Source organism: Pungitius pungitius, chromosome 16, assembly GCF_949316345.1.
Source record: "Pungitius pungitius chromosome 16, fPunPun2.1, whole genome shotgun sequence".
NCBI classification, from domain to species: domain Eukaryota; kingdom Metazoa; phylum Chordata; class Actinopteri; order Perciformes; family Gasterosteidae; genus Pungitius; species Pungitius pungitius.
This window is the reverse complement of record NC_084915.1, coordinates 18,668,734-18,693,919: the sequence shown is the minus strand read 5'-3', so window position 1 is coordinate 18,693,919 and position 25,186 is coordinate 18,668,734. Positions and strand designations below refer to the sequence as shown.

At 50.9% G+C, this 25,186-nt stretch overlaps 4 protein-coding genes across 6 annotated transcripts in view; 3 read left to right on the top strand and 1 right to left on the bottom strand.

Moving 5' to 3' along the window:
• The window catches only part of ncbp3 (nuclear cap binding subunit 3), a 7,302-nt gene extending 863 nt beyond the window's left edge, over positions 1-6,439 (top strand). The window contains exons 2-12 of the mRNA XM_037467275.2: positions 1-59; positions 1,591-1,696; positions 1,793-1,918; positions 2,024-2,277; positions 2,351-2,459; positions 2,536-2,635; positions 2,723-2,832; positions 2,955-3,273; positions 3,347-3,486; positions 4,276-4,455; positions 4,997-6,439. The exon at positions 1-59 is cut by the window's left edge and continues 7 nt beyond it. Of these exons, the coding sequence (XP_037323172.1) occupies positions 1-59; positions 1,591-1,696; positions 1,793-1,918; positions 2,024-2,277; positions 2,351-2,459; positions 2,536-2,635; positions 2,723-2,832; positions 2,955-3,273; positions 3,347-3,486; positions 4,276-4,455; positions 4,997-5,313 (1,820 nt within the window). The 3' untranslated portion in view covers positions 5,314-6,439. The remainder of the gene's footprint in view (positions 60-1,590; positions 1,697-1,792; positions 1,919-2,023; positions 2,278-2,350; positions 2,460-2,535; positions 2,636-2,722; positions 2,833-2,954; positions 3,274-3,346; positions 3,487-4,275; positions 4,456-4,996) is intronic.
• Positions 6,440-7,884: 1,445 nt separating this feature from the next.
• Positions 7,885-18,252, top strand: pcf11 (PCF11 cleavage and polyadenylation factor subunit). 2 transcript variants are annotated; one of them, XM_037466939.2, is made up of 16 exons: positions 7,885-8,285; positions 11,021-11,146; positions 11,418-11,600; positions 12,293-12,514; positions 12,599-13,488; positions 13,601-13,769; positions 14,436-14,817; positions 14,899-15,027; positions 15,106-16,214; positions 16,290-16,470; positions 16,555-16,675; positions 16,755-16,938; positions 17,029-17,184; positions 17,264-17,356; positions 17,534-17,569; positions 17,643-18,252. In XM_037466939.2, the coding sequence occupies exons 1-16, from the start codon at positions 8,052-8,054 to the stop codon at positions 17,874-17,876; spliced, it is 4,449 nt and encodes a 1,482-aa protein (XP_037322836.2). In that variant the 5' UTR covers positions 7,885-8,051; the 3' UTR covers positions 17,877-18,252. The 2 variants fall into 2 exon arrangements, with proteins under 2 accessions (XP_037322836.2, XP_037322838.2); XM_037466941.2 differs by lacking the exon at positions 11,021-11,146 and having other exon boundaries at positions 7,886-8,285.
• A 112-nt stretch (positions 18,253-18,364) lies between these two features.
• Positions 18,365-20,759, bottom strand: ccdc90b (coiled-coil domain containing 90B). 2 transcript variants are annotated; one of them, XM_037466942.2, is made up of 9 exons: positions 20,592-20,759; positions 20,395-20,511; positions 20,215-20,318; positions 20,023-20,124; positions 19,844-19,885; positions 19,700-19,771; positions 19,035-19,088; positions 18,809-18,923; positions 18,365-18,717 (listed from the first exon to the last, which is right to left on the bottom strand). In XM_037466942.2, the coding sequence occupies exons 1-9, from the start codon at positions 20,638-20,640 to the stop codon at positions 18,662-18,664; spliced, it is 711 nt and encodes a 236-aa protein (XP_037322839.1). In that variant the 5' UTR covers positions 20,641-20,759; the 3' UTR covers positions 18,365-18,661. The 2 variants fall into 2 exon arrangements, with proteins under 2 accessions (XP_037322839.1, XP_037322840.1); XM_037466943.2 differs by having other exon boundaries at positions 20,023-20,121.
• A 597-nt stretch (positions 20,760-21,356) lies between these two features.
• alg8 (ALG8 alpha-1,3-glucosyltransferase) lies at positions 21,357-25,089 on the top strand. The gene is made up of 12 exons (XM_037467372.2): positions 21,357-21,461; positions 21,893-21,971; positions 22,053-22,246; positions 22,364-22,473; positions 22,597-22,664; positions 22,750-23,007; positions 23,090-23,210; positions 23,284-23,423; positions 23,561-23,700; positions 24,119-24,216; positions 24,523-24,595; positions 24,688-25,089. The coding sequence occupies exons 1-12, from the start codon at positions 21,379-21,381 to the stop codon at positions 24,911-24,913; spliced, it is 1,590 nt and encodes a 529-aa protein (XP_037323269.2). The 5' UTR covers positions 21,357-21,378; the 3' UTR covers positions 24,914-25,089.
• The last annotated feature ends 97 nt before the right edge of the window (positions 25,090-25,186 follow it).

The following is a 25,186-nucleotide window of genomic DNA, read 5'->3' as shown; positions in this document are numbered from 1 at the left end:
GCCGGCGGTACGAGAACAAGGCCGGAGCCTTCATCACCGGGATCGACGTCAACTCAAAGGTACCATCGCATGTCATTTATCAGATGCTTTGATCCAAAGCGACTTACAATCAGAGCATTTCAAGCATAAGGAAACAAACCCAGAAGAACAAGAACGTGCCATTTCATCAAAGAAGATTTACAACTAGTTATGCATAAGATCCATTATAAGTCCAGTTTAAGGTCTACAGTGTGTTAGTGTTTAGTGTGAAGATGTGAAGGCTCTCTGTGGTCCTGATGTCATCACAGAGCTCCTTCCACCATCTAGGAGCAGGACAGCAAAGAGTGGAGATCTAGTCCAGTGTTTTGCTCTCAGTGAGGAACAAGCAGCTTGATGTTGGGATGGAGGGTTTCACCAGGTCCTGGATGGAGACTGGACCCCATCCATTCACAGCATGCTACGTGAGCACCAGGGCTTTGAACTGGATGAGGCAGCCACTGGTAACCAGTGAAGAGAGGAGCAGTGGAGAAGTGTGGAAGAACTTAAGAAGGTTGAAGACCAGTGGAGCTGCTGCATTGTGGATGAGCTGCAGAGGTGGAATGGAGCAGGGAGACCTGCCAGGAGACAGTTACAGTAGTCCAGGAGAGGACAAGAGCCTGAATCAGTACCTGCGCCTCCTTCTTTCCCCTAAGTTTACAACTTCACAAAAAATACATTTTGTTTTTTAATTGCACAATTATTCAGCGGGGGGAGGGAGGGGAGTGGTTTTCAGGGGGGGGACACAGTGTGTTCTCCTGATGTTGTAGCGCGTGGACCTACAGGATCGAGTTGTCGCTGTGATGTTGGGGGTCAGGGTTAGCAGTCAGGTCCTGGGTCAGAGAGTCTTTCCCCGGAGAGAGAAGTAGTTCAGTCTTGTCTGGGTTGATCTTCAGGTGGTCAGTGGACCTCCACTGAGAGACGTCAGTCAGGCAGAGATCCGTGTGAGGGAGGGTGTCATCAGCGTAGCTGTGCTAGGAGAAACCATGCGAGCTAATGACCGGCGAGTTGTGTAGAGAGAGAAGAGGAGGGGACCCAGGACGCAGCCCTGAGGATCTCCAGTAGTAAGTGGACAAGGTTCCATCACATTAATGTACCTGTGATGTGTGTAAGCATAGGGACATCACAGCTGGCACAGCCTATCAGGCTCCAGTATGTGACTCACCAGCTGTGATAAGGAGACTTGAGCCCTCCAGGTAACAAACAATCATGGTCATATTTACCAGGAAGAATCCTGATGCTTCTCTGAATTTGAGACATATTCATTATATTGAAGAATTTTCTGGATGAATGAAGTCAATTTACTATAAAAAAAACAAATGGCTTATATGTCTAGTGCGCACACACACACACACACACACACACACACATAAAATGACTTGCAGTACCAGTCCAAAGTTTGGACAACCCTTGTCATTCAATTAATTTATTCTTGGTTAATGTTAAATACATCAAAACACATAATGTGGTAAACATTCTTCCAATGAGGTAGTCACATGGAATGTTCAAATGAGGCATACATAATAAAAATGTTCTTTCTATCTGATAGTCAAAAGTGCTCTTTGTGTTCATCAGGAGGCCTTTGAGAGGAAGGAGAAGCGAGCGAGACGATTCCACCTCCCCTCCGAGGAGAAGGAGGAGCAGAGGAATGTGCTGATGGACAAAGACACCATGAAGAAAGGTGCAGTGACGGCACCATGGCTTCTAATAACTATCCCTGTGCTCTTCTTCTGTGGTGCTAATAACTATCTCTGTGCTCTTCCTCTGTGGTGCTCAGCTATCCCCAGCCTGCGGATGGAGGCCATCTACGTGACAGGTGTAGACGACATGAGCACTCAGGACATCTTTGGATACTTCAAAGAGTACCCTCCTGCTCACATCGAGTGGATTGACGACACCTCCTGTGAGTCACACACACACACCACATACATGTACACACACACACTCTTGTTGGTGGCCTTCAGGGGACTTGTGACAAGGGATCCCATAATGAATCGTGGTTGCCTAGGTAACGTGGTCTGGCTCGATGACGACACCTCCATCCGGGCCCTCGTCAACAGCAGCCGGATGACCAGCCCAGAGACAGTTGCCACGGACGACGAGCCGCCAGCTGATGTGCCCAACAACCTCAGCAAAAGTCTCGAAGGTCAAAGGTCAGAGGAGGAGGAGGAGGAGGACCAACCGGAAGCCGTGAAGAAGAGCTGCGAGGAGATCGAGGTGAAAGACCAAGACGAGCAGAAACCCAAGACAGAGGCCGTGCAGGTAGAGCTTATTGATTACTGCCAATAACCGGTCGGCCTGGTTGATCACTGCTGATGACCATTGATTGCCTCAGGTGGCCGACCTGTCACTGATGGAGAGAGAGTCTCTGCTGAGGAACGAGCTGCGAGCGGCCATCAAACCCTTCAAAGGAAACAAGCTCCTGCTGCGCTTCGCCACGCACGGTGAGTCTTCTCTGAGCCGAGCTACGCGCCGCTGATGGCGTCCTTACAAGTGACGGACTGACCCTTTCTGCCTCAGACGATAAGAAGGAGCTCGGCGCCGCACGGCGGAGTCGATACTACATGAAGTACGGAAACCCCAACTACGGAGGCATGAAGGGAATCCTCAGCAACTCGTGGTGGGGCTCCATCCTTCGTGTCGCTGTTTGCATCCGTCCAATCAGAAGCTTTTACATCAGGCATATTTAATGAACACATGTGTGCAGGAAGAGGAGGTTCCACAACCGGAGGATCCAGAGGGACGTCATCAAGACCAAGAAGCCTCTGATCGGAGACAACATGGGACACACGCCGCCGTACACGCATCGGCACTCCGGTAACGGCTGTCCATCCCGTCGCCGCGGCAACACCGGCCAAATCAAAATAACGTCTGAACCAGTGTGACACGTTTAGATTGGGGCAGAAGGGCTGATAATGAGACGTTGTTCTTCCCTCCAGCCGACCTGGTCAACCTGCCGGAGGAGCCCATCAAGGAGGAGGAGGAGGAGGAGGAGGAAGAGGAGGACATGGAGGATGACCGGGTGGTGGAGTACAAGGAGAGAAGCGACAGGGCTGCTGTGGGGGGGTCAGGCCGGCCGGCAGGAGGGGGGGCGCTGCCTCGCAGCAACCGGGCCGAGCGCTCCCTGTCTCCGTGGTCGGAGTCGGACGAGATGGACTACGACCTGGAGCTGAAGATGATCTCCACGCCGTCCCCCAAGAAGAGCAAGAAGATGACGATGTACGCCGACGAGCTGGACGGCCACCTGAAGAGCATCCGGTCAGAACCCTTCACTCGTAATGTGATTCTCCAGTAGAGCATATTCCATCTAAAACGTCTGTGCTGTCTGCAGGAACCGGGTCGGAGAGTCTCAGACCAGAACCAAGTCGCCCCCCCCCTCCAAGATGACCGACGTCCGGCAGCTTCTGGAAGAGAAGAGGAAAGGAAGTCAGAACAGACTGCCCCCCCCAGGGGCCTCCAGCGGGAAGACAGGTCAGCTGATCAGGAATCATGTGGGTCAGACGACAGTCTCACTCTGTCCGTCTCACTCTGTCCGTCTCACGCCGTCTGTCTGTCTCACTCTGTCTGTCTCACTCTATCTGTCTCACTCTGTCCGTCTGTCTCACTCTGTCTTTCTCACTGTCTTTCTCACTCTGTCTCACTCTGTCCGTCTCACTCTGTCCGTCTGTCTCACTCTATCTGCCTCACTCTATCTGTCTCACTCTGTCCGTCTGTCTCACTCTGTCTTTCTCACTGTCTTTCTCACTCTGTCTCACTCTGTCCGTCTCACTCTGTCCGTCTGTCTCACTCTATCTGCCTCACTCTGTCCGTCTGTCTCACTGTCCGTCTCACTCTGTCAGTCTGTCTCGCTCTGTCTGTCCGTCTCACGCCGTCTGTCTCACTCTGTCTGTCCGTCTCATTCCGTCTGTCTCACTCTGTCCGTCTGTCTGTCTCACTCTGTCCGTCTCACTCCGTCCGTCTGTCTCACTCTATCTGCCTCACTCTGTCCGTCTGTCTCACTGTCCGTCTCACTCTGTCAGTCTGTCTCGCTCTGTCTGTCCGTCTCACGCCGTCTGTCTCACTCTGTCTGTCCGTCTCACTCCGTCTGTCTCACTCTGTCCGTCTCACTCTGTCCGTCTGTCTCACTCTGTCCGTCTGTCTCACTGTCTGTCTCACTCTGTCCGTATCACTCTGTCAGTCTGTCTCACTCTGTCTGTCCGTCTCACGCCATCTGTCTCACTCTGTCCGTCTCATTCCGTCTGTCTCACTCTGTCTCTGCAGACGTACGGCAGCGGTTGGGGAAGCGGCGGTACTCCCCCGACAGACAACGCTCGCCCTCCCCTTTCTCTCCCAGAGACAAGGCCCCCACCAGAGAGCCAATCAGAGACGTGCACCGCCGACTGGGTGTGGCCATCCAGGAGAAGAAAGAGGTCTTCTCCAGGTCGTCCAAAGACAAGAAGAGTGAGTCTCTAAGGCCTTTATTAGAAACCCGTCCACAGATCTGTTCATGTTTTCATTATCGTCCTGATGGATTTGTCCACTAAATGTTTCCTCATGACACTTCGTTAGCACACCTGTCATCCACGTCAATCGTGTAGAGCCAAAGAGTTTTTATTGGGGGGTCAACTGGCCAGCCAGCGCCTCTAAGAGTGAGACAAGGAGATGGAACATCTTGGACGAGCCTCGGCCAATCAGCGCTGAGATCTCCCTCCAAATCAGTGCTGCCAACTTGGCGATGTTGCAAACTGCACTTCCTGTCCTCAGCGAGTCTCACAGGAAGCTTGCGCAACAATTGGATAAATTAGGCGATGACATCATTTACCCCCCCCCCCCCACACACAGCCTCCTCCCCGCTGTCTCCTTTTTCACCCCCAGTTTGCACGTCCAATTAGGTCTTCTGTCCAAATGATGACAGCACTCCCAAACGTGTGTGTGTGTGTGTGTGTGTGTGTGTGTGTGTGCGTGTGCGTGCGTGTGTGTCTGTGTGTGCGTGTGCGTGCAGGCGCCCTGTGGAGCAGACTCGGTTCCGGTGAAGACACCAATGGCGCCGCCCTGCGTCCCGAGCGAGGGTCGAGCAGCCGCGAGGGTCTGTTTTCTTCTTCAGGGAAAAGCGACGCTGGCGGCAGCCAGATGGGAGGAGTTGGGGAGGAGAAGGAGGAGGGGGAGGAGGACGACTCCACCCTGCAGGAGATGTGGGGCGCCATGATCAAACGGAAGCAGCAGCAGGTGAGCCCCCAGCTGAAGAAGAGCCGGCTGGACCACCTGCCGTCTCTGCAGATCGAGATCAGCCGGGACAGCAGCGAGGAGTCTGACGCCTGAGGACCCCCCCCCCCCCCCCAACCCCCCCTGTACTACAGAGACTCACTCACTGTTAACTGGAGCTCTCCTCTTCATCTTGTTAGTATTGGACACACCGCTGCATTTAGTGGAGTGAAACAAAGAAGATTAGTAGCAGCACCTGAGAGCTGAAGGACTCAACAGGAAGTCTGCTCCAATAGAGCGGTGACCCCGCCCCCTTCTGACCTATGACACCACTGTGTTCACTCTCAACACCAATAAAATGTTTGGATGAAGCAGGGCATCATGGGAAATCCAATCCAACTCCTCCAGTGAATCATTCCTTGGTTACCGCGGCGATGGACGTTGTTTATCCTCTTTTTAACGATTCATTCCTGCTCTTATTGTGGAATCCTCGAGGGGCCACAGTGTGACATCACAGTGACATCACAGTGACCTCACAGCTGGTCATGAGTTCAGATAATGATCACGGTGTTGAATAATGTTTAATTTTACATTACACAAAAAATAAACTGATACCTATTCAGATGATAGAATTATCTTTATTCTGTGTGGAGAAAATAAATCAAAAACAATTATTAAAGAGAAAAAACGGCGCAGTAATATAGTGTCTCTTTTTTTCATAGAAAATAAAGTTGTCATCTCTTAAGTTACTCCTTGAATTCATGGATAACGTGTGACGCTGAAAGGGGCGGGCTCTAATGTATTGCTTTAGGCTACCTGCTGATTGACAGGTATCACATTGGGCCATTAAGCAGGGGATGCTTTAGGGGCGGGGCTACATGCAGTCTGCTTTACTGAATTAAAATAAAGATGATAACTAACAACTGAAGCTAGGCCGATGAATTGATATGCAGCGTTTGTTTTAAAACATGAAGAACATGGGACGACTTATGCATCATGTGACATACGACCTTTATAATTGTTTTGCATCTATTTTGGTTGGACATGGATAAAAAGTCATTTACTATTTATTCTTCGTTTGCCGTTTCTTTTTGTCTGTTTTCATTTGATTTTCTGTAACATGGCCTCTTTTTTGTTAATCTGATATCTTTGTTGTATTGTTTTCAGTAAGTGAGGCACCTAGAAAGCAAAATGACACCTGGAAAAAAATCTGTTTTCATAAATTTGTGCAGAGTTCCTTTCATTCATCTTTTTATTGTACGTCAGACCACACAGTAAAGCACTGACTGGAGGCTTTTCAGCTTCAGGAGGCGCAGATATCCAAATCCTTCTCGGCCTGTTCATATGGGAGCATCCGCTGGGCTTGTCCAAGATTCAGTAGTCATAAAAAAGTCCAAATCATTTGTCAAGATAAAATGCTGAGACTTCTTGCTAAAGGTGGAAACGGTTTCTACATAGATGAGGTTCTGTCTGTGCAGACGGTGTGAACAAATTGAAGATGTCCTTCCAGTGATCCGGACTGGACCAGAAGACTGGGCAGGGTCTTGTGGTGGAAGCCAATGTAATTAATGAAGTTCTGGATCAGCTTTTCACTAGCCTTTCTATTTGGGTGTAGTCTATCATATTTAAAAAGGACCTGCTCAGTCCAAAGGGTATCAAAGTGTCTAATAAAACCCAGACCAGTAGCAGTCCACAGGTGAGGCTCTTTCTCTTCTCTCACAGGACGCATTTCTTCCCTAAGCTTTCAATCATGGAGGCAAGCGACTCAAGTTCATAATGCAACTGGACCTGAAATCATTGGTGCCAGTGAGGACAGTGAGGACAGAGGGATGAGCACAATGAAACCACATGTCTTGCCTCCTGAGAGACAGAATGTAATTGAAAGGACGCGTCCTGATCTCAAAGGTTCTGCACAGTGCTGCTGGGTACCAGAGCAAGTCCACCAGAGAAACACCAGTCAGCCCCCCCATGACTCGGAGGCAATCATCGCGCCCTTATAGTCCACCAATGCGGGGCTGTATCAGTGGTCATATTTACGGATTCGGTCTGACTTTGTTTTAATAATGGCGGTAATGATGTAGTTAGCAGACCAACCACAGCCTTGTGGGCTCGCGTAGCTTTTGACGCAAGTTTATAAAAATGGGTCGACGGCCCTAGAGGGTGAAAAGTGGCTCAAAGGGCTCTTGCGTCTGCGTGTCCTTGCATTCCTCTGAAAACGCAGAAGCATAAACTGGGCTTATAACGTCCCATTCTCTTGATTCTTACTGTGAAAATCTATGTACTTCCGGTTTAGCGGCTATGCTTCGTATGTTCGTTTTATGGGAAAAAATACAAAAGGGATTAACCGTAAAAATTGGTCCTAAACCAAAAACAACAAACCCCTGGCCACTTCCGCACACTTCCGTTTTACCGCTTTCGATTCAAAACGAGTGTTTTCGTCTTCTGTTTTTTACGGTAAAAGGGACGATCAAAAGATACACGGACCACTCCGCCTCGGGGTGCTATGTTGGGAAACTTGCCCTGAAAAAACTTATGCAACGAAAACTTACAGTGCCTCCATCTGATTGGCTCACTCGTCTAGCTGTTATTTCATCGAGCCAATGAATGCAGAGAGCCCTGCTCCGGCGGCCTAAAACTACCCAATGGGACTGAACACATGTCACGTTGCGTATTAACGATTGTGTGTGACGCACACGGCCTTCGGCTGCCAGTTGCCATCTTGTTGGCGTCGAAAAAAAGGAAAGGACGGCGCTGAGACCTACAAGGAGACGGCGGGAATAAACCACAACCTCCATTGTTGTTGTTTTATGTTAAACGCGACCCAGTCCGGCCAGAACAGTTAGTCACATGAGTTCATGGACTGCCTGCCAATCAATGGTTACGGTATTGATAGAGCCGCTGTAGGTTTTCCCGGGTCGAAGATGGCGGACACCGCGGCGAGAGAAGACGCGTGCCGGGAGTATCAGTCCTCGCTGGAGGACCTGACGTTCAACAGCAAGCCGCACATCAACATGCTGACCATCCTGGCGGAGGAAAACCTCAACTTCGCCAAGGATATCGTCGCTATTATTGAAGCGCAAATAAGCAAGGTTTTTATAAATATGGAATACTTTCAATTTGTGTTCTGTTGATTTTAACTTTAGTAACAGGCCCCTGGCGTGCTGAGCTAGCGTTAGCCTAATCAAACATTAGTGCTTGTCCGTGGATGTTCTGGGGTGACGTTAGCTTAATAAACACAAGGAGTAAGCCCGTGGTGTTCTACGCTAATGTTACCGTTAGCTTAACCAAACCGTAGGAACAGGCCGGGCTGTTTTGAGTTCGCTTACTGTAGCAACAAGTCCGGGTGCACCGCGCTAGCGTTAGCTGAAACAAACATGGCGGCTAGCGAACACGTAGCTGCGCTTAATTCCGTTGTTTCAGTTGCCTCTTTTAACTCTATTAACAGCTCGGTTTCATCGGACGTGATAAATTCATTTATGGATCTTCTGAAAGTTTTTTCAAAGCACTTGAAGGTAGTTTTAATCCGAAGACAGTGCCACGCTGAAGTGAAAATCCAACTTTTTAAAAATAGATCATTTGTAATCCTTTGACTTTATTTCTGAAAGTCTAAAATCGACAAACTTATGATGTGACAGTAAACTACATTAAACTAAGCATTCAAATGTGAGCTGAGGCAATACGTGGTTTTCAAAGTGGTGACAGATCTTATTTGGACTTATTTTTTAACCGTAGTTGTTTTTAAAAATATTCTTAAATGCAACATCAGACCTTAGTCGTCAACTATAACCATTGTGGGAAAATACTTGAAGAGAAAGTGAGTGATTTAGCCGCGAAGACGTAAATCGTTATTGTAAACAGTTTTTTTCTGGGATTCAATATCGGTTCAAGCGTCGCTAAGATCTCCATCAATGTCACCGGGAACCAAATTCCAACCTTTCACAATAAGATATGCTGCTTCAGCCCCTCCAAATAACGCAGTCAAAGTGCTTTCATCATAGCCCCAGCATTGCCAGACCGTCCAAGCCTAGTTTATGGTTCTGCAGTTTCAGAAACTCGAGGGATGCACCACATCACATTACATCACATTACATCACATGCCCCTTGCTAGTTCACCCTTCCCTGCGTCGACCACTTTTTCTGTACTGGCGTTTCAAAAGCTACGCAGCCCGCAAGGCTGTGATTGATCTGCTAACTACATCCTTTCCGAAGTCACACATTTCCAGGTTCATAGCATAATTCCGCCAAGGAAGATTTTTGAAGAGAGAATGAATCAGTTTGAAGAGCTTTTGTCGGAAGAAAGCCATAAATATGACCACTGATAGAAGTCCCTCTCTAGGTCCTCTTCAACAAAACACGTGACTCCACCTGGTGGTCTGGAGGTGAATTACATGCGCAAGCCTTTAGAACCAGCTGTTGAAACTAGATCTATCTGAGATTTGACATGTGCGGACAGTGTCATGTGTTACTGCTCTGTTCTCTGTAGTGATCAGCAGGGGGCGGTGACTCTGGTCCCATAGAAGTCTGTGAGAAAATGACTACTTTGTCATTGTAAACATGAGTTTATGGTCTCTAGTTTCAAGTCTTCAATGCAGCATGATGTTCATTTAGTGAATGATGGTCCCTGTCGAGTCAAACAGACCATAAAGCAGGAGATGCTTGAGGGCGGGGCTACACGCTGATTGGCAGGTCTCTACCACGTCTGTTTGGTCATATTTGGTACACAAATAAGACACAATAAGAACACAATGCTTTAAAAACATTACCGCTGATATTCTTCTGATATAAATGTGTTAATATTATAACTTCTATCCATCTGTCGCACTGTAGAAAAACAACCAACTTCCTTTTTTAAAGAACAACTTAAAAAAACTTGAGACCACTAAATGTTCAGTTTTTACTCCAGAAAAACAGCTGGAATCTGTTTAACTATAATAATTCTTACTATTGTGTGAATCTATTAAATAACATGTCAGGTTTACTTTATGGTGGATTTTGACTTTTACAGCGTTGCTTATCTTCAGCTATTAGACGTACTTTGAGCACCCGTCATATTCTAGTCTTCACATCTGCTGCATGAGGCCACAGCGATGTTCTAAGTGTTAATAAATCATCGGCTCGCTATTTGTTGGTCACAGGAGGCGTGGCCTCTTCCTTCTTCTATAGTCGGCAGTTTGCTTCAGTCACACATGGGAAAAATACATTTCTCTGCATTAATTCAGTAGTGAGCCTTGAATTACTGAAATGTGATTGAAAATGGTTAAAATGTTATAATAAAAAATGTGAAATGTGCTTTTTGTCATTTTTTATTTCCCAGTGTAATTTATTGATATGACTCTGGTTTCCATTTACTGACACGGCTGAACACGCCGCTGCGGCGCTTAGTAACAGCAGAGCTCTGCTTAAGTCTAAAAAAACACAAAAACCCACTTGTGAAGGTTAAAACTTGTGAATCAAACTCACTTTGATGCCAAAGAGTGCAGCTCACCGACTGGTCGCCTGGGTAACGTACAAAGAGTGGTTTCAGGAAGAAGCCCTCTTTGGAGGTAAAGTGGCTCCTGAGGACTGGACTCTGACCTGCTTTTTTTTCTACCCAAAATGCATCTGGGACATGTGTTTTTCTCCTTGCTTTGGGGAAGGATCGCTGACTTCCTGAGATGCAGAATCGGAACTAAGCGACTCCAGAGGACTTTACTGGCGTGTTTTTGAAGGACCACACAGGGTTTTGGGTGCTGAGGGGGACACGTCTGTGATGCTGAGCCTTTGTTCTGAAATGTTATTTTTAACCCCTGTTGTTTTCTAAACTTGTCGAGTTCTCTTGCTCCAGGCCCCATCTGCCGAGAAGCTCCCGGTTTTGTACTTAGTGGATTCCATAGTGAAGAATGTTGGAGGAGAGTACCTTGCAGTGTTTGCTAAAAACCTAATCACTTCATTTATATGTGTCTTTGAAAAGGTACAGTTCTCTTTGCTGCCGCTTGGCTTTCAAACATTTAAAGCACTGTGATTGTTAGCAGCCCACCTCACTTCCTCCTGTTGTGTTGCTTGCTTCTCAATATGGTCTCCTGCATTCTGCTCCTCCTGTCTACCTGTAAATCATAAGCGTAGCGGGAGGCTGGGCTCATAACATGCGTTGATCTTACAGAACCATTCTAACACATAGTGGCGTGCTGTTGTTGTGCTGCTCAGTGGTTGGTGTCTGGACCAAGTCATGTCCTCTCTTCTAGGTGGATGAGAGCACCAGGAAGAGTCTGTTCAAGCTGCGCTCCACCTGGGAGGACGTGTTCCCCCTGAAGAAGCTGTACGCGCTGGACGTGCGGGTCAACTCGGTGGACCCAGCGTGGCCCATCAAGCCGCTGCCCCCCACCGTCAACGCCAGCATCCACGTCAACCCCAAGTTCCTCAAGCAGGTGTGTACTGGACCCGCCCCCTTTAGAAGGGTTCCATCTGTGCTCGGTCCAGACAGAATGTGCCCCTCACTGGGGACCTTTTTGTCTTTGTTACCTGAAATACGCAATCATTGTGGTGATGTTAACGTTAAACGGAGCAAGCAAAGAAATAGTTTATTGCAGCGTACCGGGCTGTTCTTGTTATTCCCAAAAGCTGCTAAATCTGTTGTTTCATTGCTTTCTTGTTGATGGTGATGTTTGATGAACATGGATCCAGGCGATCCATTAAGGACCAAACCGTAGCATTAAAAAGGGAGCACTCGTATCTATGGAAGCACTTGTGTCTGCAGCAGACAGATGACTATGATACCTATTAGGGATCACTGTCCCACGGGGGTGGGGTGGCCCTGACGGTCCGAACAGTACTGAGCGGGTTTGACACATGGGCTCTAGTCCTTTTCCTTGGAACCATTTCACCCCCAAAAGGAAAAAGCAGCCTGTTTGAAAGGTGCCAGCTGTTGACGTTGCGTTGGGCTTTAACTCCATTTCCTCCTGACGTGTTGACGCCTCACAGAACGTCCACAGTGACGACGCGTTTCCGGTTTTTGTGAAAACGGTCTTTAAACCGGATCCGGCCGGCTGGACCACTGCTGAACGCCTGTGTGTCCTCGTGCTCCGAGTCCTGCTCATGTTCTCTGTCCTCGTGTCTCCAGGCCGACGAGGCTCCGTCTGCTCAGCCCGCTGACTCGGCGCCGCCGACTCCGCCGGTTGCTCCGCCCCCTCAGCCGGTTCCTGTCGCCGCTGCCACCGGCGGCCAGTCCAGCCTGACCCAGGAGCAGCTGATCAGACAGCAGCTGCTGGCCAAGCAGAAGCAGCTTCTGGAGCTCCAGCAGAAGAAGATCGAGCTGGAACTGGAGCAGACCAAGGCCCAGCTGGTAGGAACCAGTTCTGATCCCAGAAGGGACTTGAAGCCGCTCTTTAGTATCCGAGTCTTATTTCTGTATCAATGACTCCTGCAGGCCGGTGGCTTCGTGGTCCCGCCCACCTCGGCGCTGAAGGCCAGTGGGCCAGCTGGTCCTGCGGTCCGTCCGTGGATCCCCCCCCCTCCCACTCAGGAGGCCAAGCTGCCCACCAGAGACCCCCGGCTGAACCGCACCGGCCCCCCGGCTCCCTCCCAGCCCAAAGAACAGCATGCTGGGAAGAAAGAAGGTCTCGAAGCGACAGGAAGTCCAGCAGCAACGCCGGAGAAGTCGGCCCGGCCCGACAAAGCGAGGACGCCACGGAAAGAGGCGCCGGAGGAGAAGAAGTCCAAGTCGCCGTCTCCGATGGCCAGAACCCTGCAGAGTAAAAACAAGATGGAGGCAGAGATCCACAAGTCAGCGGACGCCACCAAGAAGGACCCCCGGCTGAAGAAACGCCCGCAGGACAAGAGCATCGAGGAGCTGAAGGAGAAGAAGAGGTGCCTCGACAAGAAGGAGCGAGAGGAGGCCCCCAGAGGCCTCGACCCCCCCAGAGGCAGCAAGGGGAAGCTGGCCAACGGCTCTGCAGAGAAGCCCGAGTTCAAAGCCGGGGGCAACGCCCGCACGCACGCCAGGAAGCGCTCGCGCTCCCGCTCGCCCTCCGCCACCTCCCCCAAGAGGAAGGAGCGCCGCTCGCCCAAGCGGGGGGGCTCCTCGTCCCCGTCCCACAAACCGGGGAAGCCCCGCAGGGTCGGACCGGACCACGGCAAGCCCAGTCGGGGGGACCGGCCCCCGCCTAAGAAGAACCAGTTGGAGGGCCGGCGGTCCAAGAGGCCGGCGGAGGAGCGCCACTCCGAGTCCAGAGACTCCCCCAGGAGCCACGAGGGGGGGGGCAAGGAGGCCAAGGAGGCTCCTCACCGCTGGAGGAGCGGCTGGGAGGAGACCAAACAGTGAGTGTTTACGGATTCATTTCATAACAAGATGAAATCCAGGGTTCTGATTGGTTCCAGTGATAATGTACAGCTGCTGTTCCCTCTGAACTAAACGTGCCCCCCTCTTCAGCCCCAAGCTGCTGGACGAGTCCCACGTGAAGCCTCAGAGACACAAACCCTACGGGACCCCGACCCGCCCCGCGCCCCCCCGGACCCCCAAGCACCGCCTCAGTGTGGACGCCAACCTGCAGATCCCCGAAGTGCTCAACTCGGCCTCCAAGAAGGACCTGCTGAGACGGGTAGGACTTCTTTAGTCTCTGCTCTTTGTGGGGGGGGCTGCTGTGTATCAGGTTTCTACTGTCATGGTAATGTTTAACATTCATATTTTCATGGCGCTCATTTAAGACGAAGGAGTTTGAGGGGGGGTCATCCGCTGTGTACATTTGACCCGTGCAGGTCGTGGGTCACGAGGTCAAAGGGAGAGCAGATCAATAAGTAACTGATGCGTCCTGTCACACTGATGAACACATGATTCCACTTTATACATTTACACTTCTGGCTCTTAAATACAAAGTATACTGTTAACAGTTCATTTGTTGTTGAAGTAAATTTTACAAAATGTTTGATCATGGGAATCTTTTAAAGGGTTTGAACCTAAACGGATCCCTTTGGGACTGATAATAACAAGCAAGCTAGCTGCTAGCTAGCTGCTAGCTGCTAACTTCCATCAACGTCTACCTGCAGAGGACAAAGACGGTGGTTTGAAAATGTGGGACACATTGTGTGAGTCACAACAACGTGTTGGTGATTATTAAGTCACTTGGAAATAACTTATGGCCATAAATGTTTCCTGATTAAAGCTTTTTAATCCGATTCATCGATTTGAGTCTGTAATTTCTAAAGTGCTTCATGGTTCACGTCCGTTAGCATCGTTAGCTCAAATGCTAGCTGCTGTCTGTCTGCAGGCCAGTAAGCGGCTGGAGAGCGGCGAGATCTCCCAGGAGGACTTCCTGAACATGGCCCACCAGATCAAACACTTCTTCCAGTACCAGGAGGAGAAGCAGCGCTCCGACAGCTGGGACGACGACCTCGCCCCCCCCGGCAAGCTGCCGCTGCTGAGCTCGCCGCCGCTGGCGCCGACACCGCGGCCCCCCCGAGACGGCATGGACGCCGCCGAGCTGTCGTACTACGAGCACAAGTCCAAGCTGAGGAAGACGCAGGTCGCCCACCGGGCGGCGGGGGAGGAGTGGGAGGGCGAGGAGAGTCCCGAGGAGGGCGAGGAGGCGGGGAAGACGGGCCGGAGCGCCGCGCACCCCAAATACGGCCGCGCGCCGCGGGACCGCCAAGGTGAGCTGGGCGCTGGGGGACTGGTCTCCATGGCAACAGGATCGTGTTTCCCTAGCAACAGAGCTTTGTGTGATTTGTCAGGCGAGAGGCGGAGCAAAGAGCACGACGAGCCGCGCCTCATCGAGGAGTACAACCACGGGAAGGAGTTCCCCCCCCTCAAGTCCCTGCCCGGCCTTCGCTTCAGGAGGAGGGCTGACCCCAGAGAACCCAGTGAGTCATCAGCAGGGTCAAAGGTCACGGTGTACTTTCAGTGACTCTCTTCATGACTTCTTCTTCTGTGGTTTCCAGGCGAGCGGGAGTGGAATTCGCCGCTGACGGAGCGCCCGCGTTTTGACGAGCGCGAGGAGCAGAAGAGCGGCTACGACGCGCCGCGGGGCTACGGCCCCCCCGCCGACCCGCGGAGGCCGGAGGGCGCCCCCCCCTCGGCCGTCGCCCACAGGAGCTGTCCCAGCCCCGTCGGGCCCGAGGCGGCGCCCCGGTTTGAGCGGGAGCGCCTCTCGCCGCTGCCCCCCAAGGACCCGGCGGAGATGAGTCCCGTCGCCCGCTTCGAGAGTCCCAACAGCGAGCACTCGGACGACGGGCCCCTCACCCTGGACATCCCCCCCCCGCCCCCCAAGTCCATCCTGAAGGGGCCGGTTCGCGTCGGCCCGCTGGCGCCGGCCCGGCAGAACGTCGACTCCCCGGCTCACACGCCCCCGCAAGATGGAGGACACCGGTACAACGGGCCGGGACACATGGGTCCCGCCAGACCGCCCCCCCCAGGCTGGAACGAAAGGCCCGGGCATTACGACGACTCGGCCCGGTTCGAGGGGCCTCACCATCCGGGGCCCGGCAGGTTCGACGGTGGGGGCCCGCCTCTTCACAACATGCCCCACATGTCTCACAGCGTCGGCCGGTTCGATGGCGCCCCCCACCCTCAGGGCCCCGGGAGATTCAACGCTTCCATTGGTCATCAGCCCCCTATGAGGTTCGAGGGGGGGGGTCACTTTGAGGGCCCGATGCAGCACTTTGACTCGCCGCGGTGCTTCGATAACATGGCCCCCGGCTCTGGACCAATGGGCTTCCAGCAGCAGCGGCTCATGCGCTTCGAGTCCCCCGCTCAGCCGGGCCCCCGCTTCGACCTGCCCAACGCGCCCCCGCTCTACGAGTGCCCCCCGGGCCAGCAGAACCCGCTGAGGTTCGGCCCCCAGCACGGCCTGCAGCCCTCCATGAGGCCGATGGCCCCCCCCATCTACGACCCCATCGCCCCCCAGCAGAACTTCAACATGAACCCTCATCGCTTCCCAGAGCCAATGAACCCCCAGTTCCCCTTCAACATGCAGCAGGCTCCGCCTTTCAGCCAGTCAGGCCCCGCCCCCTTCTACAACCCAGCCACTCCCGCCCTCGGGATGCAGCCGGTGAGTGACGCGAGCAGCGCACATGTGATCAGACCTCTGGGCGGGGTGTGTGAAGGCTTCTGTGTTGTTCTGCAGGTCAACGTGTTGGGGAACCTCAACCAGAACTTCCTGCCTCAGAACCCAGTGCCTTTCGGTCAGCAGAGTCAGGCCCCGGAGAACCACTTTGGCCAGGTGGACGTCAACGACCTTCTGACCAAGCTCATCTCCAACGGGATCATCAAGCCGTCTCAGCCCGACGCCGCGCCGCCGCCCGCCGGTCAGCTGACCGCCTCCTTAAACGCACGCCGCCATGCTGCAGCGCCTGTGAGTTAATGTACGTTTTACTCCTTATTCCTCCCAGAACCCACTTCCACAGCTCCGCTGGCTCCGCCCATGGTGGAGGAGGAGGAAGAGGAGGCGGAGGAGGCCGACGATGACGACATCCCCGACTTAACCAGCTTCACCGTGGACCTCATGAAGCAGTGAGTCTGAGACCAGAAGACCTTCTCACAGAATGTTAAATAGGGTCTGTTAAACCTGCTAACTAATCCCCCCCCCCAGCCGCTTGGAGAGCGTGGTCACCAAGCTGTACTCAGGGAACCAGTGCTGCCTGTGCAGCATGAGGTTCACCACGGCTCAGACCGACCTGTACGCGGACCACCTGGACTGGCACTTCAGGCAGAACCACGCGGGGAAGGTGGCCGGCAAGAAGATCACGCACCGCCGCTGGTACTACGGCCTGCGGGTGAGGGACCAATCAGAGCAGAGGATCAGAAATCCAAATTTGTCATCCAACACATGAGCTGACAGTTTGTCGCCCCCCCCCCCCCATCAGGACTGGGTGGAGTTTGAGGAGATCGCCGACCTGGAAGAGCGCGCCAAGAGTCACTTCTTTGAGAAGGAGAACGAGGAGGAGGTGCAGAAGAGTCAAGCCGCTGCCAAGGAGAAGGAGTTCATGAGCGTGAAGGCCACCAAGGACCAAGTGGGGGAGGTGTGTGTGGGGGGGGTGAGATGATGACTCCCAATGATCCACCTGAGCAGCTAATGAATGAAACGACTTGCTCCTCCAGCTGTGTGAGATCTGTCAGGAGCCCTTCGAGACGTACTGGGTGGAGGAGGAGGAGGACTGGTTCCTGAAGGACGCCATCCGGGTCGATGACAAGGTACCACAAGAAAAGTCAAATCAGGTTTCTAGAATGTAACTGAAATAAGTTGGATCTTCTCTGGAATCAGTTTGTTAAGTAAAGAAAAAAATCCAACTTTAACCTCAATAATTAAATGAGGTCATTTAGTGTCTGTAATGATTCACTTCTAACTGTTGCACCTTTGGTCTCCTCCAGAACTTCCATCCCGCCTGTTTTGAAGATTATAAAAATGTAAGTATGAGAGCGATGTCGAATCGATGAGGAAATGAGTCGATTTGATCCTGATCAATAATGTGCTCCTCAGACGTCGTCCTACGTCGACGTCTCTCCGTCTCCCAGCAAGCTGCTGGCCGACCACCCGCTGAGCGCCTTTATAAAGACAGAAGAAGAAGAAGGTGGTGGGGAGGGCACTTCCTGTGCCGTCACCACTAGCCCCGCCTCCTCGCTCAAACAGGAAGTAGAGTGTGAGGCCAGTGCGCCTCCCAAGGTGAAGCAGGAGGAGGTGCTAACGGAGGCGTGTGATCAGAACAACGCGTGACCTTGAGGGGGCGTGTTTTTAGCGTGTGGAGGCGGAGTCTCCTTTAACTTCAATACGTTTTGGTATTGGGATCCTCGGACCTTTCTACGGTCTTTATTTACGAGAAATGCTTTTTGTTCCCTTTGTGGCTCGGATGTAAATGATTTAATTTATGAATTAAAGTATTTTTGGTACTCTGGTGTAACGGCTGTCAGTCTGGGTTGATTGATCTGATCGATGGGTGAGTTGTTAAAGGTAAGCATCTGATTGGACGACCAAAGGCTCCGCCTTCGCTTCTGGAAATTGGATTTTTTTTTTTAATTCAATAAAAGTTTGAAACTGAGTTTGTCACAGTGATTGTTCTTAGAGGCTAAAATAAAAGATGAGTGACCTTCAAGTTCTTCTGGTGTTTTTATTGGACGTGGTATTTTGTTGTCATGGTAACAGTCACTTTGAATCCGCTACATTTACTCGTGACTTTATTTGGCGCCGTGTCAGAAATACAAGTCAAATCTTTTATTTGTTTACTTTGGACGTCACAAAACATAATGTTTTTACATTTTTAACTGGTTTATTCACTACTGCCCATAGTTTAAAGTATCATTTACACATACTTAATGTTTAATAATCAGGTACTAATACCACATATCAAAAGGTATCATGTACAAGCATCACATGCTGGTAATACTTTAAATACAAGTACCTCAACACTGTTGTTGTGTACACATATATTCTACTTGGTACAAGTACACTGATTACTTAACAGAACTAGATTGTGTGGCGGAGGAAGACGAGTCCCGGCTGCTTCACCTCCAGAGGCGATAAACCCCGAGAGCGATGGCGAGGCAGGAGAACACGGTGGCTAGGAACACAGTACAAGTACACGTTACCACAGTACCAGTACACCAATACCTACTTGGGCAGGGTTGCATGTAGTACTCCCTCACTAGTACCTGCCAGGTAGCGGATGGTCTGCAGCTTCAGGGACTCCAGCTCTGTCCTCAGCGACGCCACCTGCAGGTCGATGTTCCTGTTGATCTCCATGTTGTCGTTCTCCAGGTCGGCTTTCTGCCAGCGACCAATCAGAGGAGCCGGAGGGTATGTGTACGGTGGTATATTACTATTATTATATTAGTGTTTGTATGGCAGTACTATTACACCAGTAGAGTAGTACTTTACCTTGTGGTGGAACTCGGAGCCCGCCTCCATCAGCTTCTTCTCCTGCTCAATAAACTACAAAAAACATCTTTGAGAAGATATTCTATTCAATGAAAAAGGTGCTGCCCTGTGATTAGTTGAACAGGTGAACCTGACAAAGTGGGCGGGAAGTGTGTGACATACGATATAAACATGATGTACACTTTGTCACCATAGTGATGAAGAAGAGAAGCATCAACAGTATTCGTCCACGATGAGTTCACTGACTCAAGGGGGCGTGTTTTTAGCGTGAAGAGGAAACACGCTAAAAACACAAACACTTTCTCCTCCTCTTCTCCAACCTCCTCCGCTGTTCTCCCCTCCTCCTCCTCCTCCTCCTGTTGTTGTTCTCGGCCTCCTCTTCATCATTTACATCCTTCCCTTTGGACAAATCATCCGTCGTCATGGCCTCAACTTCCACTGCTACGCCGACGACACCCGACTTCTCCTCAAAGACCACGTCCCCTCACTGCCTCCATCATCCAAACCCTCTACAAGCTGACCCCACATGACTCGTCCTCCAGCTCGATGGTCTTATCATTAAAAAACATGTTTTCTGTCTCTTTATGTGTTCGTTCTCCCTTACTGAGATTTATAGTGTAAAGTATTATTATTATTATTCTCCTGCTGATGCTCCTCCTACTCACCACGTCACTCATCCTGCTGCTCTCAAGGTTTATGTCCAGTTTGGTTTCTGCTCGAACCTTCTGACTTTCCTCCTGAAACCAAACCCGTCCTGATCAATACATGAAGGTCAATGAATGTCCTGTAGTATTGAAACACGTCGGGACCTTCAGGCGGTTGTGAATCTGCTCCAACTCTCGCTTCATTTTCTACGAGAAAACAAGAAAATCACTTTGATCAGTTTAAGAGCAGCTAGCATCTTAGCTTAATAGCTAGTTAGCAAGTGCGTTCTTTTTCTGTATTAAGTATTGATCATGAGTTCACAATAGTACGTGTCGATTGGTACCGTGTTCTCGGACCGCAGGTTGGCAAAGTCGCTCTTCTCCAGGATCACCATGTCCTTCCTGATGGAGTCCAGATGAGCCATAATCTGCTGCACCGTTATCTCCTCCACCCACCAATCAGAGTGTGACCATCAGTACCTCTACAGGCCCTACAGGTGTGTTCTTCTACTGCAGCAAGGTGGAGGTACTTGTACCTGATGGGCTTTGGTCACCATGTCCTTGTAGACAACGTCCATGTTGGTCGTTGTCAAGGTAACGAGAGCAGAGACGATCAGCTCCGCCTGACGCCTTTCAAAACCTTCACAGTCACATGGGGGTTTTAACACGTTTCCATGGAAACGTAAACAGAGTGTTGTTGTTTACTTTCTTCTCACCGCTGGTCTGGAGCTCCGTCACCATCACGTGAGAGTCGAAGGTCAGTTTACGCTGCTCCAGAGGGGTCAGCTCCACCTTCCTCAGGTCAAAGGTCATCGAGGGAGTCCCGTGGAAACCTGTCACACACATACAGATAGACAACACCACTACTTTCACTGTCACAGTATTAACTTCGTCTCTTTATAAACGTACTCACATCGCCAGGTTCCGGTTCCGGTTGTGACCCGCCGAAGCAGCGCGTTCATCCCGGATACTGTTGTGTTTTAATACGTTTTAATAAACTTGAGTTAGCTAACCAGTGAAACCAGTGAAACCAGTGAAACTCTCCGCTGACACAGACCGGAAACAGTCCGAAACAACCCGGAAGTTATAAGACGGCCTTGATGCTGCATTCGGGGACCGTCTGATTTCGTAATATTACTTTGTTTGTTGTTCCAAAGACCCTGAAAAATACAAATTAAATAATAATAATGTTTTTGAAAAAAGACAAACCTAATAAAGAACTTTTGAAGGCCGATATTTCATATGCATTTTAAACTATGCCGCTAAACTAAATCTATTTTTCTTATCATATTTAGTTAAAGTGTACCTTCTTGTTCTTAAGTATGTTTACATCGTAATCATTTTTGATTTCTCTTAAATGAATGTTCTGAACAATCGCAATCTTCTGGTAAAGGGACCACAAAATGACAACAGATTATTGACTTTTAGTGACTGTGAATCCCGAGCTTTACCAAGGGACATTTAAAGCATCCAAGATGACAAGACTGTCCTTCCACAATAAAGTTCAATTCAAAGCTTGAAAACCGAAATATACATCAATCACATATCAGTTTTGTACGTTTTACCCGTTTATCATTAATCAAAAACAGGAATATAGAAATATAAAATGTAAATCATACTTTAATTTACTTATTTCCCTATTTATATATAACGTTATTACATTTCGAAGCGTAACGTGTCATTACGTCACTGTTACTGTCATGGCCGCAGCGGACAGCTGGACGTGGTTTCCGGCGTTAGCGCTTGGCGTTTCTTTGCTGAAATGTCTGTTCATCAACGCGTAGTGAGTGAGGAACTTCGTTGAGGAACATTTGCAGTTAACGGCGCCGCTTCGGGACGATTGTTTCATCGTATTGATGCGGCGCGACGTCTGTTAGCATTCGGCTAACAAACCGAGCGGCTAGTGTTAGCTACTAGCCAGATAGCTTAAAATGATGCAAATGAATAACTTTAAGGACGTTGTTCAATCATCGTCGATTCAAGCGGAACTATCAGATTTACGATGTGTGTGTCGTTCATATCCATTTTATACTTCATGTGAAGATTGATTGTGTAACGTCAACTTAAATCAGCGTGTTTTTAGCTTCCAGACTAATGTCAGCTAATGACCTCAAGATGGCGCCGTTTCTTTGATCTTCAGGGGCTTCTAGTCCTTGTGTGAATGTTCCATTGAGCCAAAGGGACATGAACCCACGGTGTCCTTGTGTCCTTCAGTCACTCCACAGACTTCGAGGTCCACAGGAACTGGTTGGCCATCACTCACAGCCTGCCGGTGTCCCGGTGGTACCACGAGGTCAGCTGCTGCTCCTTGCTACATCTCAGCATCACCTCGTGAGCTGTTGACCCCACCAGGTGTCTCCCTGTGTCCCTGCAGAACTCGTCGGTGTGGACCCTGGACTACCCGCCGCTGTTCGCCTGGTTCCAGTGGAGTCTGTCCCACGTGGCGCAGCACTTTGACAGCAACATGCTGCGGGTGGAGAACCTGGACTACGTCAGCCCCGGTGCCGTGCTCTTCCAGAGGCTTTCTGTTGTCTTCACCGACGGGGTTTTCATCTACGGGGCCAGAGAGTGAGTCTCCCTCAGCTGACCCATTCTACCAAATGAGTGTCATCCAGCATTTGACTCGTCCTGTAAGGAGGCGGGTTCCCTCTCTTGGCTCCGTCCTGATTGGCTCGTGTCCTCCAGGTGCTGCAGGTGCGTTCAGGAGCCAAAAGAGCAACGGGACGTCCAGAGCCGCCCGTCCTTCGTCCTCGCCGTCCTGCTGCTGTGGAACTTCGGCCTCCTCGTGGTCGACCGTATCCTCCAGCACCACCTTGTTTAAAAGCAGCTACGTCAGCAGAGATAAAAACTACCAGAACCACATCGGGTTTCCTCTGAGCAGCAGATGCACATTAGTTTGATGTCCTTCACCTTCTCAGACCTTCACTTCCAGTACAACGGCTTCCTGTTCGGCGTCCTGCTCCTCTCGCTGGCTAAACACCTGCAGGTTGGTCCCGGCCCCCTGCCCCCCCGCCCCCTCCGGTTAGATCGAGTTCCTTCATTCTGTCTCTGAGTGTTGTTTCCTCCGTCAGCATCGACACCTTCAGGGGGCGCTGCTGTTCTCCATCCTGCTCAACCTGAAGCACATCTACCTGTACATGGCCCCCGCCTACGGAGTCTACCTGCTGAGGAGCTACTGCTTCATCCAGGACCACCGAGGTACCCCCAACAGAGAACTGTGTGCAGACGGCTCCGTCGGGTGGAGGAGCTTCAGGCCGCTCCGCCTGCTGGCTCTGGGCTCCATCGTCACCTCCGTCTGCGCTCTGTCCTTTGGTCCTTTCATCGCTATGGTGAGGGGGGGGGCCTTTCTCATCAACACATAATACACACGTGTGTCCACATTGTGTCCACACTGTCCCCCCCCCCTTACAGGGTCAGCTCCCCCAGGTGCTGTCGCGTCTCTTCCCCTTTAAAAGGGGCCTCTGTCACGCCTACTGGGCCCCGAACTTCTGGTCCCTGTACAACGTGCTGGACAAGAGCCTGGCCACGCTGGGTGAGGCTCCTTGATGACATCATCAGGTGTCCCTCCCCCCATGTCCCCTGTAACCAAACCTCTACCTGCTCAGGTGTCCGTCTGAACCTGCTGGAGGAGGCGGAGCTTCCTCGAGCCTCCATGACGGGCGGTTTGGTTCAAGAGTTCCATCACGCTGTCCTCCCCTCCGTCACCCCCTCCGTCACCCTGGTGTGCAGCCTGCTCTCCATCCTGGTGAGGAACCAATAGAAACGCACCAATAGAAACGCACCAATAGAAACGCACCAATAGAAACGCACCAGAGTCCAGTACATAATGCAGTAGTTAGTTGACCTGTAACGACATAATGAAAGTGGAGTCGTGCCCCCCAGCCGGCGCTGCTGTCCCTGTGGGGGGGGCCACGGGGGCCTCCAGCCTTCCTGCGCGTGCTGCTCATCTGCTCGCTGGGCTCCTTCCTGTTCGGCTGGCACGTCCACGAGAAGGCCGTCCTGCTCGCCATCCTGCCCCTCAGGTACCTCCTGTGTGCTCCTCCCTGCTCCTCCCTGTGTGCTCCTCCCCGTGTGCTCCTCCCCGTGTGCTCCTCCCCGTGTGCTCCTCCCCGTGTGCTCCTCCCCTGTGTGCTCCTCCCCGTGTGCTCCTCCCCGTGTGCTCCTCCCCGTGTGCTCCTCCCCGTGTGCTACTGATTAAAAACAAAGAACTGCTTGATAAAGCCAGCAGTTCGTTACCAGCAGGTTCTGGTGGTTCTGGTGGTTCTGGGAGTCTTGTAGTGACGTCTCGGGTCATTACGCCCACGATGTTTCTGACACGTTAACAAAATTCTTATTGGAGGAAATTATGCGGCCATTATTTGCCCCCCCCGTGAAATCCGGGGCAGGATTCTGTTTCTTGGTGCGTGTACCTGTGAACTCTGTGACTTGCGCTCTCTGCAGCATCCTGGCCGTGCAGAACAGAGAGGATGCTGGGACTTTCCTGGTTCTGACCACCACGGGTCACTACTCTCTGTTCCCGCTGCTCTTCACCCCCGCAGGTAGAAGAGTCGCGTCCCACAGGAAGTGATTGATGGTTATCTGTCTGCAGTAAGGGTTCAAAACGACTCTCGTAGTACTGCTGCTATACATGTACTATTAGATATGGATATGTAGTAGTACTTAATAGTATAACAGTTTGAATGCATTTGACACACATGCTGACATACTACGTAACTAAGTAGTTTTACTTTGGTATTAGTATTTTCACACTGGAGTAAAATATCTGAAGATACTTCCTTGTTCTCTAAAATGTTGCATCCTGGTCGGTGACCTCTGACCCCTGACTGATTACCTGGGCCTTGCAGAGTTTCCCATCAAAGTTCTTCTGATGCTGATGTTTACGATCTACTCTTTCACTGCTTTGAGGAAACTTCACAGGTAAAGAAATGACTGGTTTGAATAGAACTCAAATACCCAGAGTGCTTTGCTGCCGTCTTCCTTTTAGTAATCCTGTTTCTGACTCCTCTCAGTGGTCAGGGGCGTCTGCTCCATCCTCTGGAGTCCGCCTACCTGCTGGGACTCATCGCCGTGGCGATCACCTGCGAAGTGGTGTTCCCCCTGTCGCCGTGGCAACAGAGGCTGCCCTTCCTCCCCCTGCTGGTGACCTCTGTGTACTGCTCCGTGGGAGTTTGTCACTCCTTCCTGCGCCTGTACGTGAGTCTGCTGAGGCCGCAGGAGAAGCCCAAACAGCTGTGAGAGGTCAACAAAGAACCTCCATCCTGCTCATGAGCCCCTGAGCAAGGCACTAAGTCACTGACTGAACAATCGGATCACATGACGTCATCATCATTAACAAATAAACATCTGTGTGACCAAAACGTAACTGAAAGTTGTTTATTTTTCTATGTTTTTAAATAAAGGATTTCATCCCATTTGTGTATTTTATGTTTGTAGTTAAATATCTTCACCTTAATAATTTCCATTAAGTCATTCCCTTCCCACATAAATAGGAAACCAATAATATCCGTT

Excerpts from the sequence above, each read along its gene's own strand:
- pcf11 (XM_037466939.2), top strand. The coding sequence starts at position 8,052 with ATGGACTGCCTGCCAATCAATGGTTACGGTATTGATAGAGCCGCTGTA. Across the intron at positions 16,676-16,754 it reads ACCGTGGACCTCATGAAGCA|CCGCTTGGAGAGCGTGGTCA; the intron begins GTGAGTCTGAGA and ends CCCCCCCCCCAG. Across the intron at positions 16,939-17,028 it reads GCTGGTACTACGGCCTGCGG|GACTGGGTGGAGTTTGAGGA; the intron begins GTGAGGGACCAA and ends CCCCCCCATCAG.
- ccdc90b (XM_037466942.2), bottom strand. The coding sequence starts at position 20,640 with ATGAACGCGCTGCTTCGGCGGGTCACAACCGGAACCGGAACCTGGCGA. Across the intron at positions 20,512-20,591 it reads CGGAACCGGAACCTGGCGAT|GTTTCCACGGGACTCCCTCG; the intron begins GTGAGTACGTTT and ends TGTGTGTGACAG. Across the intron at positions 19,089-19,699 it reads GCAGCAGGATGAGTGACGTG|TTTATTGAGCAGGAGAAGAA; the intron begins GTGAGTAGGAGG and ends TGTTTTTTGTAG.
- alg8 (XM_037467372.2), top strand. The coding sequence starts at position 21,379 with ATGGCCGCAGCGGACAGCTGGACGTGGTTTCCGGCGTTAGCGCTTGGC. Across the intron at positions 23,008-23,089 it reads TTGGTCCTTTCATCGCTATG|GGTCAGCTCCCCCAGGTGCT; the intron begins GTGAGGGGGGGG and ends CCCCCCTTACAG. Across the intron at positions 23,701-24,118 it reads CTCGCCATCCTGCCCCTCAG|CATCCTGGCCGTGCAGAACA; the intron begins GTACCTCCTGTG and ends CGCTCTCTGCAG.